Here is a 17132-nt window from a genome sequence, read left to right on the forward strand (position 1 = left end):
AGCTACTTCTCCTAAAAAGATGAAATGTTCAAAAGGACACTAACACTGGCTAGGTATCTACTACAGTGAGTATCTACTTGGCTTGCAACACACTCCTTGTCTTCCTTCTGCATCTGCAAGAGATATTTCTTGGTGGTCACTGGACTAAAACTGGGGGCCAAGTGGAGCCCTAACTTTAGGTTTTATAAACTGAAAATGAGAGCCCTGGTGGTTGGATTCAGGGGTTCTATAGGGGTTGAGTGTCCCGGAAGGCGAATTGAGTAGTTGATAAAGTTGGGAGAGACAGCTACAGAGAAAGAAATGAAAAGAGAAAAGCAGAGCAAACTAAAGCAGAGGTGACAATGTTCCTAGACCTTAAAGGTAGGTATTTGTTGTTTTTGCCAGCTTGGCACCCCACTCTGCCCCTCTCCCACCCCAGCACTGTCATTCTGATGACTATTGCTGGGAGAAACTGGCAATTCCTGCTCTCGGTTCTCTGGTGTTGCCCAGATTCTTTTGTCTTTTGGGGTCTGATTTGTTCACAGAGATATGTGAATTCTGGACTCATGAATGCCTATTGCTTGCAATTCAAGAATTTTCTAGGTAGTAGCTGGAACCCATTTGAAGGCCTTATAACATTGTTTTTGGGCAATCCTGTCTCCTTAATTTTTTAGCTCAGGGGGGTCATTAATATTCATAACTACAGTCCTGATTAGTACAGACATTTAATTGACTCCTATTTATGTGGATGGTTCCAAGTCTAATGCAGGAACAAGTCTTTCTAAAGTGTACTCATATTCAAGGTCATATTCAAGCTAGCTCAACTATTTTATCATTCAGCATAGATTCTGATGCTTCAGTGATTTATTTGCATTTTGAAGTATGAAGCTCTTATGAAGGAATTCATAACAAAGGTATACTTTGTGAACAATAGGATTAAAGGCTTACCCAAAAATATGGTTCTAAGTAATGCATGATTCTTTGAACAGAAGTCAAATATACTCCTAAAATAAGAGCTCTTATTTCCTCTAACAAGAAACATTAGATGAAATTATAGTGCTACATTAAATCCAACTGTACACCAATTATTTTTTTATTTCCAATGGTTCTCTTACTAAAAAGTATTCCTTAATTCTTTGAACTCAATAATAATATACTTGTATGCAACATGAGACGGCCTACTCAGATTCAGGAAGCACATGACTTTTGCCTTGTAAAGCAGTCAGCAGAGTTAAAATGATACAAAGAAAACAGCCCAGATTTCCTAAGGTCCAAGTCACACAAATGGGAGGGTATGTGGGGTGTTAACGTGGCGGGCCTTGTATTAAAGTCTGGATTCATGAGCTGGATTTGGACCATATGATTAGAATTTGGAGATAATTGGTTAAGAAAACTACAAAGAAAACCACAGTTAAGCAGCTTAAGTGATTAACAAATGTGATCTTTGGCAAACTCTGGACGAACTGTAATGAAATGGAAATTATGGAGTCAGCGCCAATAAAATGTGATCATGGAGTCTGACCAGTTCACAGTGTTTTCTTCCCTGAGAGGTGGAGGAAAGGGAACTATCAACCATGAATTTTCTGACTAAGAAAACAAGGTGAACTAAAAGAAACTGTTGAAAAGGCATTCTGACCACCAGACTTTATTTTTAATACAAATTGGTAATGAAATAAAAAAGTACTTAAGATATCTTTTAAACAAGAATATTTTCTGTATATCAAGCCATCATTGCCAGATTAACACTGCAACAAATTTGAACAATCTTAATTCATTTACATAAAGTGATAAGAAACAAAAGTTAATGTAGGGTGAGAACCAACAAAGAACCAATTCAAAGTTCAAAAATCTCATCTCTATTAATCCTTTCACAATTCCAAAAATCACATCAACAACAGAAAGGAGATATTATTAACAGTGAATATTATTTACAGAATAATTACATTCCTATTCATTTTGATTTCTTGGGGCTGCCCACCACACAGCACTCCACCTTGGGGTAGCCATTGTTTTGCCCTGGAAGGAGAGATTACACCAACTCATAGTATTTCCCAGTCTGGGGGTCAAAGTAACAGTTCAGACATGGGTCATACAGTAGAGTGAGCACCTCCTCATCCTCTTCCACACTTAGGTCTTCTTCACCTGCGAGAAGGGGAACCAGAGACACATTAGCAACTGATATTGCCTGGTATTACCGAACTGCAGCATCAGACAGTAAGGGGACAGGAACCACCATCTCCCCTGGATGAATTTCTTTCTTTGGGGAGGATGCTGGCTGATGCTAGAGTGAAGGATGCAGTCATTGTGGTCAGACTAGGTGCAGAGGAGAAACAGCTACTAGAGGGGCAGATTTGCTAAAAAAGGAAAAGAAAAACAGAATGTGTGGAGAATTGGGAGGGAAACTAAAGGAAGTCCAAAGGTCTAAAGAGTTGCTGGTCAGGACTAGAGAAACTGTTGAACAGGATTCAAATGTGATGATCACAGTTCTAGACTTCTTCATGAGCCCGCGCTGTACAAATGCAGCAGTGTAAATTAAACTTCAGAGAACTCCTTCGCCATCCATGCTTGCTAAATGATTGCTACATAAACATGAATTAAAATAATAGTTTTTAGAAATATGGTGCATCACAAAACACATTGTGGAAAACAGCATCAGGCAACCTTTAGTTTTATTATTGCTTGTTAAGCTCTGTCAAATTTGTGGGGGGCATAAAAACATGGATTTTAGTTTTGTGAGTAACTTAGATGGTTGAGATAACTTGTGAGCACTGCACTAGTCTTTAGGGATGTGATGATATAAGAAATGGGGACCTGGAGACCCTCTGAGCCTAAAGACTTTGATTCCAGAGACGTTTTAACACATTTTGGCATCCAGCGCAGCTTCTTACAGCAATGCACTGGGACTGTGAACTGGGCTACAACTCCACGCTGCCTGGGGACGGATCTTTCCTCTCCACCCTGTCTTTCTGCACGGAAAGTGGCGGTGGCAGCAACATCCACATGGCAGGAGCCAGCTTCTAAGACTCCTAACCCAGAGGTACACGGTTTTTACACTTGGGGCTCCTAGGGAATCATGGGAAGTGGGTGTAACCGGCACGCCCTCGGCCCAGATAAATCTGGAGCTGCTGAGAGTGAAACGGACCCTCTGCACCTAAAGACTTTGATTCCAGAGACCTTCTAACACATTTTGGCATCCAGTGCAGCTTCTTACAGCAATGCACTGGGACTGTGAGATGGGCTATGCAATTTCTGGCAGAATTTTTCCTGGACTTTATACAGAAATCCAAAACCGTGCGGACACAGTTGCGTCTGCGTGACTTAACATCTCTTAATTGTCAGCAATGTGAAACAGTTCATTTTTAGCAGGTCTGACTTGGGGGGTAAATTCCAAATAATAACAGTTAGTTTTTTGTTGAAATATTGAAGGTAATCAAAGTAGCAGCCATTTCTCTGGACTGTGACCTAAGCAACAGCCCCATGCCAGCCGAGAAGAGGAAATATCCCTTTTTCCCGGTTGTTTCCCATTTTGGGGAGAAACGCAGCGTGGCATCCACCATACTATGAGGCGTGGGGAAGGGGATGAGGGGGAAAAAAGAAGGGAAAAGGAAAAAGGAAAAAAAAAAGAGTTATGTACTTGGAGCAGTGGGGCTACATATCTCTTCATTCTCAGCAATGGAAAACTAATTATCAAATGCTTCCTTGGTAGTAGGGCTGTCTTTCTTGGGGGGAAACTCCAACAACAATAATGAGTTTTGTGTTGAAATATGGAATGTAATCAAGGTAAAGAGAAAATGAAGTGAAATTCATCAGTTATGCAGTTGGGGGTGGGGGGCAGGGGCGGGAGGTATACTGGGGTTTTTGGTGGTAGAATATGGGCACTGGTGAAGGGATGGGTGTTTGAATATTGTATAACTGAGACATAAGCCTGAGAACTTTGTAACTTTCCACATGGCAATTCAATAAAGAAAATAAATTAAAAAAAAAGAAATGGGACCTGTTCTCAGAAGTGTATGTGATGTGGAAAAAATATGAGATCAGCTGACACTTTTGTGAGTGGCAGGCAGTTCTGTTTGTGCAGAACAAACTCCAAAAAGTGGAGGTCACAGAGGAATGATTATGTCTTCCTTGCTCATGAATCCTCAGCTGCTAGAGCCCTCAATAGCTCAGAAAGCACATTTTCCTCAATTGACCCTCCTGAACTTATGGGACAGACAGGAGTCATCATACCTATTTTATGGACGAGGCAATCAGAATCTGCAACATTCATTAGCTCATCTGAGGTCACTTGGTGAGACAGAGGCAGAGACAAAATGAGCCATGCACACTCTCAGCTCTGCATTCTTTCTACCATAATTCAGTGTTTGGTGTTTTCATTGAAAAGGTGGTGGAACACATTCTATTGTGAATTAGGATGCTGTGAGAATATAGACATAGAATGGAGTAACAGATTTAAGAGTAGCTGATACTGAAAACAAAGGTTTGGAAACCAGAGATGCACTTCCTCATATTTTAAAACTCAGACAGTGTGTGGTAGAGCAGAGGCAGGGTTTAGTGAGCAAAATGAACAGGGCTTACCTCTACCAAATGGAGGGGACAGGTGCCCATGTGCCTTCAAGGAAATTGAGAGTGGCAAATGAGAGGCAAGATTCTGTGCAATTCCAGGAGGAAGCAGTAGGGCTGACAGCGGGAGTTATGAGGAGCCAGATTTGGGCTCAGCATGAGGAATAATTTTCTAAACATTAGATCTTACGGCAAATGGAACATGGGCCCAGGAAGGATGAAACAGGGAGCAGGGCAAACTCTTATGTAAGGTTCTTTTAGATGAACCCCTGCATCAGACAGATTAGAACCAATGATCCATATGACAACTTTGATGAGCTTCGGGTGACTCTTGACTTTTGTCTCGTGACCCTAGAGATATGATAGAACCCTGTCTGTACCTCCCCTCTCCTATAATGGCCATGCTAATAGTGATAGCTGACCTAGGAACAGGGATTTAGAACAGGCAGCTTGCCTTCTTAAGAGTGGTTCCCAGACTCTACCTCCTCTCTCTTCTTTGAAGCAGGAGAGTCTGGGAAGCTTTTCAAGCAGCTGCTTCATCACTATGCTGAACCCAGGATAAAACTGAAGGAGAGCGGGTGCACCTTTTACTCCCAGACATTTAGGGCTATTGCAGAGAACAGAATAAAATCTGTTTCTCAGTAAGTGACTACTGTGTGCTTGCTATGTGAGCAAGTTGCAAGTGCAACACATACAAAACAAAAGCAGCAACTAAAGATGATGAGGCAGCTACAGGGGGGCTGAGAGTAAGCCTGTTTCCTGACTAACCTGGAAACAGACTGAATCCTGCTCACATCATGTGACCTGGATGATGTGAGCCTGGCTGTGGGCTTTTTACTCTCACTGGATCTTTGCTTCATTTATAAAATAGTTGTAATAGTACATATTTCACAGGGCTTTGTGAAAGACAAAGTGGATTTAGATAGTAAACGTGCAAAGTATATAGAATAGTTGTTCAATAAACCAGTTACCATTATTACTATGAATAAAAATAAATCATGACATACAGGCTTCACAACAACAACGAACTCAGGACAGAAACAGTGATAAAGCCTTAAGTATGAAGAAAAGAGAAAGCAATGAAAAATGATAAGCAGTATAACATATAGACAATAGATTCAGAAAGACCTGTGACCAAGTGGACCAATGTCTACTCCATAGCTGTAGGAATTTGGAAACATTCACCACCAGAATCTCAGTTTCCTCATATGTAAAATAAATATAGTAATAGTACCTTTTTCAGTACCTTGGAGAATCAGCACTCAGCGCACACACTGTGAGAACTCAATTATAATCATCTTCGGGGAAAATATAAATACTAAGTTGGTCATGCAAAGGGGGAATGTCTACTTATATCTAATTCCCTACCCTTTTTACTGTTTGTTATTTTACTACCAAAAGGAAAAAAAAAGGACTTATATGAAACACAATGCCCCTAAATAGGGCATGGTGATGAATTTATCTTAGAATAAAAACAGTCCCTATACCAAAAAAATATAGCTTTCTAAAAGCAAAACTAATTTTTCCATCAGGGATAATGTTAAAACCACATTTTACTGAGGTGAATGATTATGAGTCAAACTATTTCAGGGATCTGTTGTGTGATGTCTTGTTTTCACTCCATCATCCATGGGGAAAATTTTGACCTCTGGCACTCTGTTATATCATTGTTTAATGCATTCTGTGCCAGAGAAATTTAAGCTGGCCCTATTAAATGAGAAAACAGTACATTTTACAACTAGCCAGGAATCTTTCAAGATGAAAATCACCATTGTAATGGGCCATGAGTCTTTATCATCTGAATGCAAAGGGATCTAGGTGGATCCAATTCATTAGTAGAGGTTCTGCTACATAATGCATACAAACTGAAGCAATAACTGCTATAGAAATGCATTTGTTCCAATACATATCACCATCAAACTGGAACCTCACACACTAAAACACATTATATGGGACTAAGACAGGTTTTGTGGTTTTTAAGTACTAAAGCTTTAAATGGATGAATTTTAAAACCCTACCAATAATGACATTCATACAAAAATTGGGAGACATTATGTATAATTTTACATTGAAATAAGTGCTTTAAACTTGCATAAGAGGTTTTGTTTTCATTATAACTTAATTTTCAAACCTCCAACTTACATCATTTTGCCATTGTAATTCCTACGTAATGAAATTATAACATCATTAAGCAATTACCACCATGATGTCAAGCGATGGGAAATGTTTTGAAAGGTAATTATTGTGTATGGGCATGGGGTAATTTTCAATTATATTCCTGGATAGTGCAGAGTTTGTTTTTCCCCCTCAAATGCTAGATTGCTCTATTTAAAGACTGGCTACAGAAACTCTAAAAGGACAAATTAACAAACAAAGCCATTCCCTGCTACCAGACTAAGAGCATCTGGACAGGGGTCCAAATTACATTTTCACTCTTCTCTACAAAATAAAGTCATTTCTAGTGGAATGAAATTGCCTTTCAGATAATAATCTATTTACAAACTTTCAGCCTCATCCACTTTGAAATTGGTTAACAGCAGTAACAGAAAAAAACCCCAACGAAGTCAGACCAAATGCAGCTATATTAGTTTCCCTCCCCTTTGCTTGATCAGCTTGGAAAAACACCCCCCCTTCACCTTTTGAAATTCAATTAATATAAAGGCTTAATTATCTATTTTTAATGCATGTTGACCACAGATGATAGAAAACCTATGTGTACAAAGCTAAGTGTTCCAAGCTTGAAAAGAAATGATGTGGCACCAGTTTATCAGATTTAAAATCTCTGAATCAAGCCTCATTACTTGATTTTTTCGATTTTCTGACACAGCCATCGAATTTTTAAAAAAATTTAATGTATTTTCTCTCTTATAGATCTTGAGAACTGATTGACTGTATTTTAATGTGCATGCAAATACACTATTGTTTAACACTTCAATGGTGAGAGATCACCATCTGGAACAGTCAGCCTGAGGATCAATAAAGATGACACCTGAGATAAGATTCTGCAGAGTACCAGGGGCTTGCAAACTCTTCCACCCAAGTGAACTTGCACACAATCTTGAGGAAGTCCACTGGGAGTGGCTGAATTTTGGTTCGCAGCAAATATGTGCCCTCCAATGGGAGCATGAGAAATCAATGGTGAAATAAAGATAGAGATTCTTTTATTAGAAAGCTATAAAGATATTTTGGATGGCAAATAACATGTTGTAATTTTAGCATATTTTTCATTTTCAAAGGAAGGACATCACCACAAAACAAAAACCCTGTGTATTTTTTTTTTTTTCAAACTGGAAAAGTGCCTTTTAAACCAACATGCCAAAGGATTTGAATGACCAATTAGGAACTACTGCAATTCTATTCTTTCCAGTTAGTCTTACTTACAAACACATAGTGACTCAAATGTGCACTGGAGGTTGTGTGCCTCAGCCTGGCAGACTCAGTGTTAATCATATTTTAGAAAAGATGGAAAACTCTACAAACCCAATTTGTGCTTAGGAACATGTGGCATACAATTTTGAACGCGTTTTGTTAACCACGAAAAAAAATAGGCTCCGAGTCAGGAAATTGACATGGGCATTTCTTAAGGGCATGTTTTCAGGCAAGAGGGCACTAGAGGGGAAATAAAATGCAGCTGGAGGGGAAATAAAATCCCAGATCCAGTAAGAGAAGCCAGGACCTCCATCCTTGTCCAGAAATTCTTCTAGGACAAGCAATTAGGGAATAAACAGATGGTTATGGAATAAGAGAGAACCTTAGCCACTAGCAACAGGCTTGCTTCTCTCTGGGAGGATTCACTCCCAGTATTCCTGAAATTCTCCTCACACAGCCAGAATGTGGGTGAGGCTCTCCTGCCCCCCCATTTCTGTGGAGATGCCTTTGGATCCCTGCCAGACACATGAGAAAGTATCTCCCGCTTCAAGGGAAATCAGAACTTGGCTAGCAGCCTATGATGAGGCATGTGACCTTGAACTCGTTCTTCACGCTTAGAGTGTCAGCTTTGTCAACTGTAAATAGTTGACATTCCACTGGTGACATTCCACATACAATAATGGTACTTCTTTCATGGTGTTGCTATGAGAGCTAAATGTAGCAACTATTCAGCATAGCATTTGACAAATATTAAATGCCAAATGTAATGGATCCTGTTTTGGAACAAAACCCCAAAAATCAGACCCTAGACTACCCACAAAACTACTCCTGTCCTCTCATGACAGAAACTGGCTACCCACCCCAATTATTATCATAGCTATTATTACTGTTATTTTTGACAACCACATCAAATCAGAGGGAAACACTATCTTGGTTTATTGGTGGGTATGACCTGTGACAATATCATGTTGAGATTAACCAAATAGGAAAGATGAGATTTTAATGTATTAACTAAGTAAAGTACCTAAAACATATCAGAAAGAAGGAAGAAATAGCTGACAAAAATCTAGGGTGACAGGCAGAAAGTTGTCAGATTTGGTTAATGCTGGACAGGACATTTCCACAATGCTCTGAATTTAATTTGCTAATTTGTCTCTGAGGTAGTTATGCTTACCTTCAACATAATGTAAAGTCACCATTGCCATCCCTTTGCAATGGCGACCTTAAGACATTCTTTCAGCCACTTCTCACTAATATATATCTTGGGTGCCTTTGCTCAAGGACCACGTTCTCACTTCCTGTGGCTTATTTAGGACACTTAACATAACATATTATTTGTTCCCTCACAGCAAGGTCTCCTTCTGACAGCTGAGATTCTATTTTTCTGTCATAAGTAATTATAAATGTACACCTCTAAAAAGATTCCCAATTTGAGGGGCATAATCTACTTCAGACAGTAAATCACAGCGACGTCTCCATCCCTGGGGCAGACAAAATGTACCACTCAGATGTATGAGCTCTCACTAGGAATCCGCCATACCTGAAGAAAAATGGGACACACCACTTTCTCCCTGGGGCAGTTAGGAGAGAAAAACAAGCAGCTCCTGGAAGGAAGCTTTGTTGGAGCAATTTGTATTGGTTCTGGTTCTTAAAAGAAAAAACACACTTCAGCTATAGTAGTAATTCCAGCTCCAAAATTCAGCTTAGAAAAGTATCTTAGGAAGTCCCACTCAGAGGTAGTTTGTCATTCCAATTATGTACTTTATTCTTTTTATTGGTTTTGGGTTTGGGGCTACGCCCAGCTGTGCTTGGGACTTACTCTGGCTCAGGGATCTCGCCTAGTGGGGCTCAGGGGACTGACAAACACCTTGCCCATTGTATATCTCTTCTACCCCCTATTATGCATTTTAGATATCTCCACCCCACCCTTGCTCTCTCAGCCTTTCTACTTTTGCTCCAATTCTTTTCCGTTTTTCCTTCATGTAGTCTTAAACATCTTGTTCGGGTTCATAATCAGAAACTAATGGCTCATCTTTAGGATGCTTGCCAACAAAGAAAACACCAGACATATTTTCATTCCGGCATCTTGTTTTCCATTACAATTTTTTTCCCCATTACTAGTACTATCTATAGTTCAGTGTCAGTCTTTGCTTTAATGAAAAGACAGTATCTCTGTATTTGAAAACATGCATCTTGGTATCACTGGAGTACTAGGCTTGCTTTATAATACTACTGCCAAGTGATATGTGTGAGTTGTCTAAGTGCTTTATGCATGTACACCACATTGAATCTTCATAAAATCCTTTCAGATGGTTTACAAATGCAATACGCAAGTTCAGAAATATCACACAGCAGGAGTTGGCAGAGCTGGAATTTGGCTGGAACTTGATAGCCATTTTGATACCAAACTCATGCTCTTATGTTTTAAGCTATATATTTACCCCTGGGTTAACCCTCAGAAGAACAAGGATAACTTCTCTATAGTTACAAAGAATCTAACATCCCATAAAATCAAGCATAAGTTGCCTCATTTTGAGCTGTGTGATTCTAAGTGATCAGCATTTAATAAAGACAATGGCATCTCAAAGTGACAGTTTTTTTCTCTACCTCTAGTAGGTTATTTTTTATTCACTGAATTTTTCATATTCCCACCTTGAGCACTCAAACTTCCAGAAGAATCTGGATGCTGTTCTGCTGGCTGTTGACTGGGAGGAACAATTGGTGGGCTCAGCATATTTAACCAGTCCCTAAAAAGGAAAGAAAAGAAGAATAAATGAATAACATGCTTATAGTTTCATGTACAGGGCTTAGTTTACCCGGGAATTCACCCTTGCCTTCGTTTGAGCCCCCCAAGTGGGGTTTGGGAGGTCTGGGAGCTTCACTATGATTCTTGGTCACTGGAACATCAGTTTGGCATAAGGACCTAAGGATGCAATGTTGCTCAGGCTCTGCAGTGCCCGGGCTACCCAGACCATCTTTACAGTTCGGGAGTGGGGGGTCCGGTGTTTGGAGGGAGGGGGGCCCAGTGTTTGGGGGCCTTCAGGGATATACTCTGTGATGCTTGGGTGTCCATAGGGTTACAAAAATAAAATCTGTTGTATCATCTCCTGGTTCCCTCCCTGGATTTTTAAATCTTTTGGATTTCCAAAAAAGAAACATTTTACTCCACATTTCAGAAAGACAAGACACCCAGAAATTAACATATGGTTTCATTGGTGGGCTAATATGGAGTCAGTCATTTAAATTTTTTAAAAGAAATTTACCAAATGATTATTCCCCTCAGGAGTTTGTTTTATTATTGTAACTAAATTAGCATAATTCATATAAGAAAATTATTTCAATAATTCAGAAGAAATGCAACAGAGATGAAGCTCCTTAAGATCTTTGGGAAACAGTCACCTGTCACACATCATGGATGATACCATTACCCATGCGGACTCAAGTGCGGACTCAAGTGGAAATTAGTCTCAGCGCTGTCATGGACCAGCCACAGTGGTGGGCATCAGTATGTACTAGTTCAGGGCATCAGAGCAGCAGAGAGCAAAATAAGGGAGACATTCAGGCCCTTGAATGAATGACTCATTACTTTTGTTCTCAATGACTCTCAATGAGAGCAAAAACCAGGCAAAATGCACTTCCTGTATCTTGTTCCTCTACTTCTAACTTCCAACCTCATTTCCAAATCTTGTTACTTTCTTCATTCGTTTCCAGACTCTTTGCTTCCCTCTGACTAGCTGAGTCAGGGTGAGGTAAATGGGTGACACCCAGTAGACAAAGTCACTGTAAATTCTATTTCAAGTCCTTCTCACTTTAAGGCTGCTACTGAATTTACTTAGAGGAAGGGAGCAAGCAGATAAATATGAAGGACAGTCCAACATGAATAATTCTATTTCTTGTGCTGATATTAGCACCCTATTTATTAAGTTTATTTAGTTTTAGGCCACATCTGGCACTGCTCAGGGCTTCTTCCTGGCTCTGCACTCAGGGATCACTCTTGATTGGGTATCAGGTACTGGGGAATCAAACCCTGGTCAGGTATGTGCAAGGCAAACATCTTACCCACTGCACTATCTCTCCAGCCCCAGCCTACTTCAATCCTGTTGTTCCCAAAGGGACCATGTACGTCTTCATGACTAAGCAAATTCTTTCTAAAATTTTGTATTTATTACTGTCTTCATCTTCAATAGGAGCCATTCCCAACTAGTAACTAAGAGCACTGGCTCTGCCAGTTAATTCCAGCTCCATGTTACTTCATGTAAGAACTTGGCTGAATGAGTTAATATCACTAAGCTTCCTCTACACAGAGAAGGTTATAGTAATGCGTCAGTTATAAAAATGAATAAAATACACCTGGCACTAATCTGGGTAGAGTTAGCACTCAATAAAGTTCAACTCTGATAATAGTATCTTCATTATCTATGAAGTCAAAATGTGAATTTGCCTACAATATGGTTTTATTTTGACAAACCAAAGCAGATAATGGATTCTGTCATAATTAAGTCAGTAAAGGATAAGAGTTATGGGACCAGAGAGATAATGCAGAAGGTAGGGCAGTTGCCTTGCACATGGACAACCCGGGTTCAATTCTCTGCATCTCCTAAGCACTGCCAGGAGTAATTCCTTAGTGCAGAACCAGGAGTAACCCCAGAGGACCACTGGGTGTTACTCCAAACAGAACAAAACAAAGCAAAACTAAACGAGAGTACAGCGGGTAGGGCATTTGCCTTGCACGCAGCTGACCTGGGTTCCTCCATCCCTCTTGGAGAGCCCAGCGAGCTACCAAGAGTATCCCGCCCACATGGCAGAACCTGGCAAGCCACCCGTGGCATATTCAATATGCCAAAAATGTAACAAGTCTCACAATGGAGATGTTACTGGTGCCCGCTTGAGCAAATCAATGAACAACTGGACGACAGTAATACAGTGCAGTCTACAGATAAAGAATCTTAATGTAACAATTACCTGATTATAATAATATTTTAGGAAACTTTCAGTTACAGCTTACATTACCTCTTACTAGATTCTGGCCAGTAATATACGAGCAAGATGAGTGTGCTACATGTAATTGAATTTCATAACAACACATTAAAGACATCAGAAAAGATTTGTCACAGACTTCCAAGCTAATGGGGCATTTTCTGATAAGCGTCTTTTATTTAGTCCACGTAATTATGGGGGCCAAAAATATTTCCTATATTATAGAAAATTACAAGGTAACAAACAAATTACCAGCTCAGTGACTTCATTATTCAGTAAGAGAGATGGAGAGAAAAGATAAGCAGGAAAAAATAATGTTATCATACAATGACACTCCAAGCTATAAAATAATCTTCACAATGTCATTGGCAGTTGCTACACATGGCCCATGTATATAGGGGGAAGAGTAGGTGTGGTTTCTCGTAACTGTGAAAAATGTCAAGCTATTCACTTCTCAGATCAGATTGGATTAATGTTTCTTCCTTCCTAGCAATACCTACGGTAAATACAGGGTTCTTTATTTGAAAATATTTTTCAAATATATAAAACAATTGCATGATGAGTATAAATTACTCAGATCTCTCAACTTACTTGCTATCTATATATCTACACACCATCATCATATCTAAGATGGGGTTTGCAAACTATGGTCCATGGCCCATATAAATCTGGCCTACCGCATTTAAAAAAATCTGCAGCAGAACAAGGATGGTCTTTATACTTTTAAATGGCTAAAAAATTAAAATAATATTTTATGGTATATTAGGTAAAACTAAACATTTCAGTGCTAGAGAGTTTCACTGGAATACAGGTATACTTATGTTGTGCTGCAATGACAGTTAACTATTATTTGGGTTTTTTTTTATATTTTATTTTTTTTATTTTAATTTAAATTTTATTGAATCACCATGTGGAGGGTTACATAGTTCTCAGGATTATGTCAGTTATACAATACTCAAACACCCTTCCCTTCACCCGTGCCCATATTCCATCACCAACCACCCCATTAAACCTCCCGCCCCCTCCCACCCCCCCAGTCCCCGCCCTTGTAAATGATAAGTTTCACTTCATTTACGCTTTATCTTGGTTACAGTCCATGTTTCAACACATAACTCACTATTGTTGCTAGGGTTTCCCCCAAAAAAGAAAAGACAGTCCCACTGTCAAGGAAGCATTTGATGGCTCTCCATTGCTGAGAATGTAGAGATATTAAGTCCCGCTGTTTGTTACATAACTTTTCTATTTTTTTCCTCCCTCGTCCCGCGCCACCGAGATCACGCCTGTTTAGTAATCACCATGCTGCCTGACAAAGGGAAAACAAACCAAAAAAGATGGTTATTTCCCGTCATCAGCCGGCGTGGGGCTCTGGCTTAGTTGATAGCCTGGTAGAATGTCTGCAAGCAGTTTCTGGAATCAAAGGTGATACGCTGGTATCGGCCCCGGCTCGAGATTCCACCAGCGTCCCGCTGTTCCAAGTACATAATAATTTATTCCCTTGTATCCCATTCCCACGCCACCAGGTCCGTGTCAGCTTAGTGGACATCATACTGTGGTTAACGCCACGCCGCGTTTCTTCCCGAGAAAGAAGGATATTTCTTCTTAGCCGGCGTGGGGATATGGCTTAGTTCAGTCTATAGAGATGGCTACCACTTTGGTAGCCTTCAATATTTCAGCAAAAGACTTACTATTCTTGTTAGGATTTCCCACCAATGTCCGACCCGTTAAGAAGGAACCATTTCATATTGGTGATGATTAAATGACAATAGGTTGCGCGGCCATGGCAGCGGCCTCGGGCTTTGAATTTCTGTATAAAGTCCAGGGAAAGTGCAGCCAGAAATTACACGTCGCTACAAACTTTAACCCTATTATGGTCCCCCCAAAGTCCAACCCATTACAAAGGAACCATTTCATATTGCTGATGATTAGATGACATTAGGCTGCTGAGGCCGCGTGGTTTTGGGTTTCTATATAAAGTCCAGGGAAAATTCTGCCTAAAATTCTATCGTTACAATCTTTTACCCTTCAACAAAAAACTCAGTACTATTGTTTGGAGTTTCCCCCCACGGTAAGCCCTGCCAAAAAGGAACATATACACGTTGCTGACAATCAAAAGATATTAGGTCACGCGGCTGCTATTGCAGCCGCGCGGTTTTGGATTTCTATATGAAGTCCAGGGAAAATTCTTTTTGTAATTGCATCACTCGCTGGCAGCGCCTGGGCCAGAAGCTCCGAGCACACAGTTTGGAGGCATTTTGGGGGCGCCGCTCGTGTCCAAATTGGTTCAGTTGCCTCCGGGGTCGATCTCGCGCAGGGCCGGAATGGAGTGTCCCCACATGGCTCTGTGCTTAAATGTTGGCCAGCACAGGGCGGATCCGGAAGTCCCACCCCATCGGCTTTCCCGGGCTTCTGCATAGTCTAAAAACCGGCTATCGCCTCGCTGCATTCAAAAAGAAAGAGTTGAGAGAGAAAAGAGCATACCCCGCTGGCAGCGCCTGGGCCAGAAGCTCCGGGCACACAGTTTGGAGGCATTTTGGGGGCGCCGCTCGTGTCCAAAGTGGTTCAGTTGCCTCCGGGGTCGATCTCGCGCAGGGCCGGAAAGGCTATTATTTGGTTTTTAATAGCAAAAAATCTCATGAACCTGATCTATGAACTTGTTTTTATTTCTCCGGTACCAAGAAATTCATTCTCAACCTTTCTCTTTCCATATTTCAAACCCCCTATAACAGTTCTAATTATTCAGCAGATTTACTTATTTTTTGAACTACAGAAAGCATTAACATTTAGCAATTCAAAATTGTTAAGCAAATGAAACAACCAATAGAATTTCCAAATCCTGTTCTCTGGAATTCTTTGTGTATAGTTTTTCCCCTCCTTTGGACAAAGCACTTTGAACTAACCCAAAACATACTTAGAGTTAGTTTCCACCCTATCTCCACCTCTTTAGTGTGGTTAGAGTATCACTGTATCACTGTCTTCCCATTGCTCATTGATTTGCTCGAGCGGGCACCAACAACGTCTCCATTCGTCCCTGTTGTGTTCAGGGTCAGGGGAATGAGGCCATTATTATTACTGTTTTTGGCATATTGAATGTCCACAGGTAGCTTGCCAGGCTCTGCTGTGCGAGATTCTCGCATGATGGTTATAGTATTCATGTAAAATATAGAGTCATCCCTCAACATCAGACCACAAACCCTCCACGATATTGAAGATAAAGGTATCTTCAAAGATGACACGGAACTAAGCAATCTAGTAAAAACAGAGATCAACAAATGGGACTACATTAAACTAAAAAGCTTCTGCACCGCAAAAGATACAGTGACCAGAATACAAAGACTATCTACAGAATGGGAAAGGATATTTACACAATACCCATCAGATAAGGGGTTAATATCAATGGTATATAAAGCACTGGTTGAACTCTACAAGAAGAAAACATCCAACCCCATCAAAAAATGGGGCGAAGAAATGAACAGAAACTTTACCAAGGAAGAGATACGAATGGCCAAGAGGCACATGAAAAAGTGCTCTACATCACTAATCGTCAGAGAGATGCAGATCAAAACAACCACGAGATACCACCTCACACCACAGAGACTAGCACACATCCAAAAGAACAAAAGCAACCGCTGTTGGAGAGGATGTGGGGAGAAAGGGACCCTTCTACACTGCTGGTGGGAATGCCGGCTAGTTCAGCCCTTTTGGAAAACAATATGGACGATTCTCAAAAAACTAGAGGTTGAGCTCCCATTTGACCCAGCAGTACCACTGCTGGGAATATATCCCAGAAAAGCCAAAAAGTATAGTCGAAGTGACATATGCACTTATATGTTCACCACAGCACTGTTTACAATAGCCAGGATCTGGAAAAAACCCGAGTGCCCTAGAACAGATGACTGGTTGAAGAAACTCTGGTACATCTATACAATGGAATACTATGCAGCTGTTAGAAAAAATGAGGTCATGACGTTTGCATATAAGTGGATCAACATGGAAAGTATCATGCTAAGTGAAATGAGTCAGAAAGAGAGAGACAGACATAGAAAGATTGCACTCATCTGTGGAATATAGAATAATAGACTATAAGACTAACGCCCAAGAATAGTAGAAATAAGTACCAGGAGGTTGTCTCCATGGCTTGGAGGCTGGTCTCTCATTCTGGGTAACTCAGGGAAGGGACCACCAAGTAAAATGTGGTCAGAGGTCATGTGGGGGAAGGGTGATGCGGGCTGAATACAGACTAGAGACTG

The 17132-nt window shown here is 40.5% G+C and overlaps 1 protein-coding gene across 3 annotated transcripts in view; it reads right to left on the minus strand.

Moving 5' to 3' along the window:
• Positions 1 to 1597: 1597 nt before the first annotated feature.
• CFAP20DC (CFAP20 domain containing) overlaps positions 1598 to 17132 on the minus strand; it is a 312336-nt gene continuing 296801 nt past the window's right edge. For all 3 annotated transcript variants that reach the window (XM_055135696.1, XM_055135697.1, XM_055135695.1), the window contains 2 exons: positions 10561 to 10655; positions 1598 to 2121 (listed from right to left, as the gene is read on the minus strand). In XM_055135696.1, coding sequence (XP_054991671.1) covers positions 2009 to 2121; positions 10561 to 10655 — 208 coding nt within the window. In that variant the 3' untranslated portion in view covers positions 1598 to 2008. The remainder of the gene's footprint in view (positions 2122 to 10560; positions 10656 to 17132) is intronic.

This window comes from Sorex araneus, chromosome 4, assembly GCF_027595985.1.
Source record: "Sorex araneus isolate mSorAra2 chromosome 4, mSorAra2.pri, whole genome shotgun sequence".
In the NCBI taxonomy this organism is placed as follows: domain Eukaryota; kingdom Metazoa; phylum Chordata; class Mammalia; order Eulipotyphla; family Soricidae; genus Sorex; species Sorex araneus.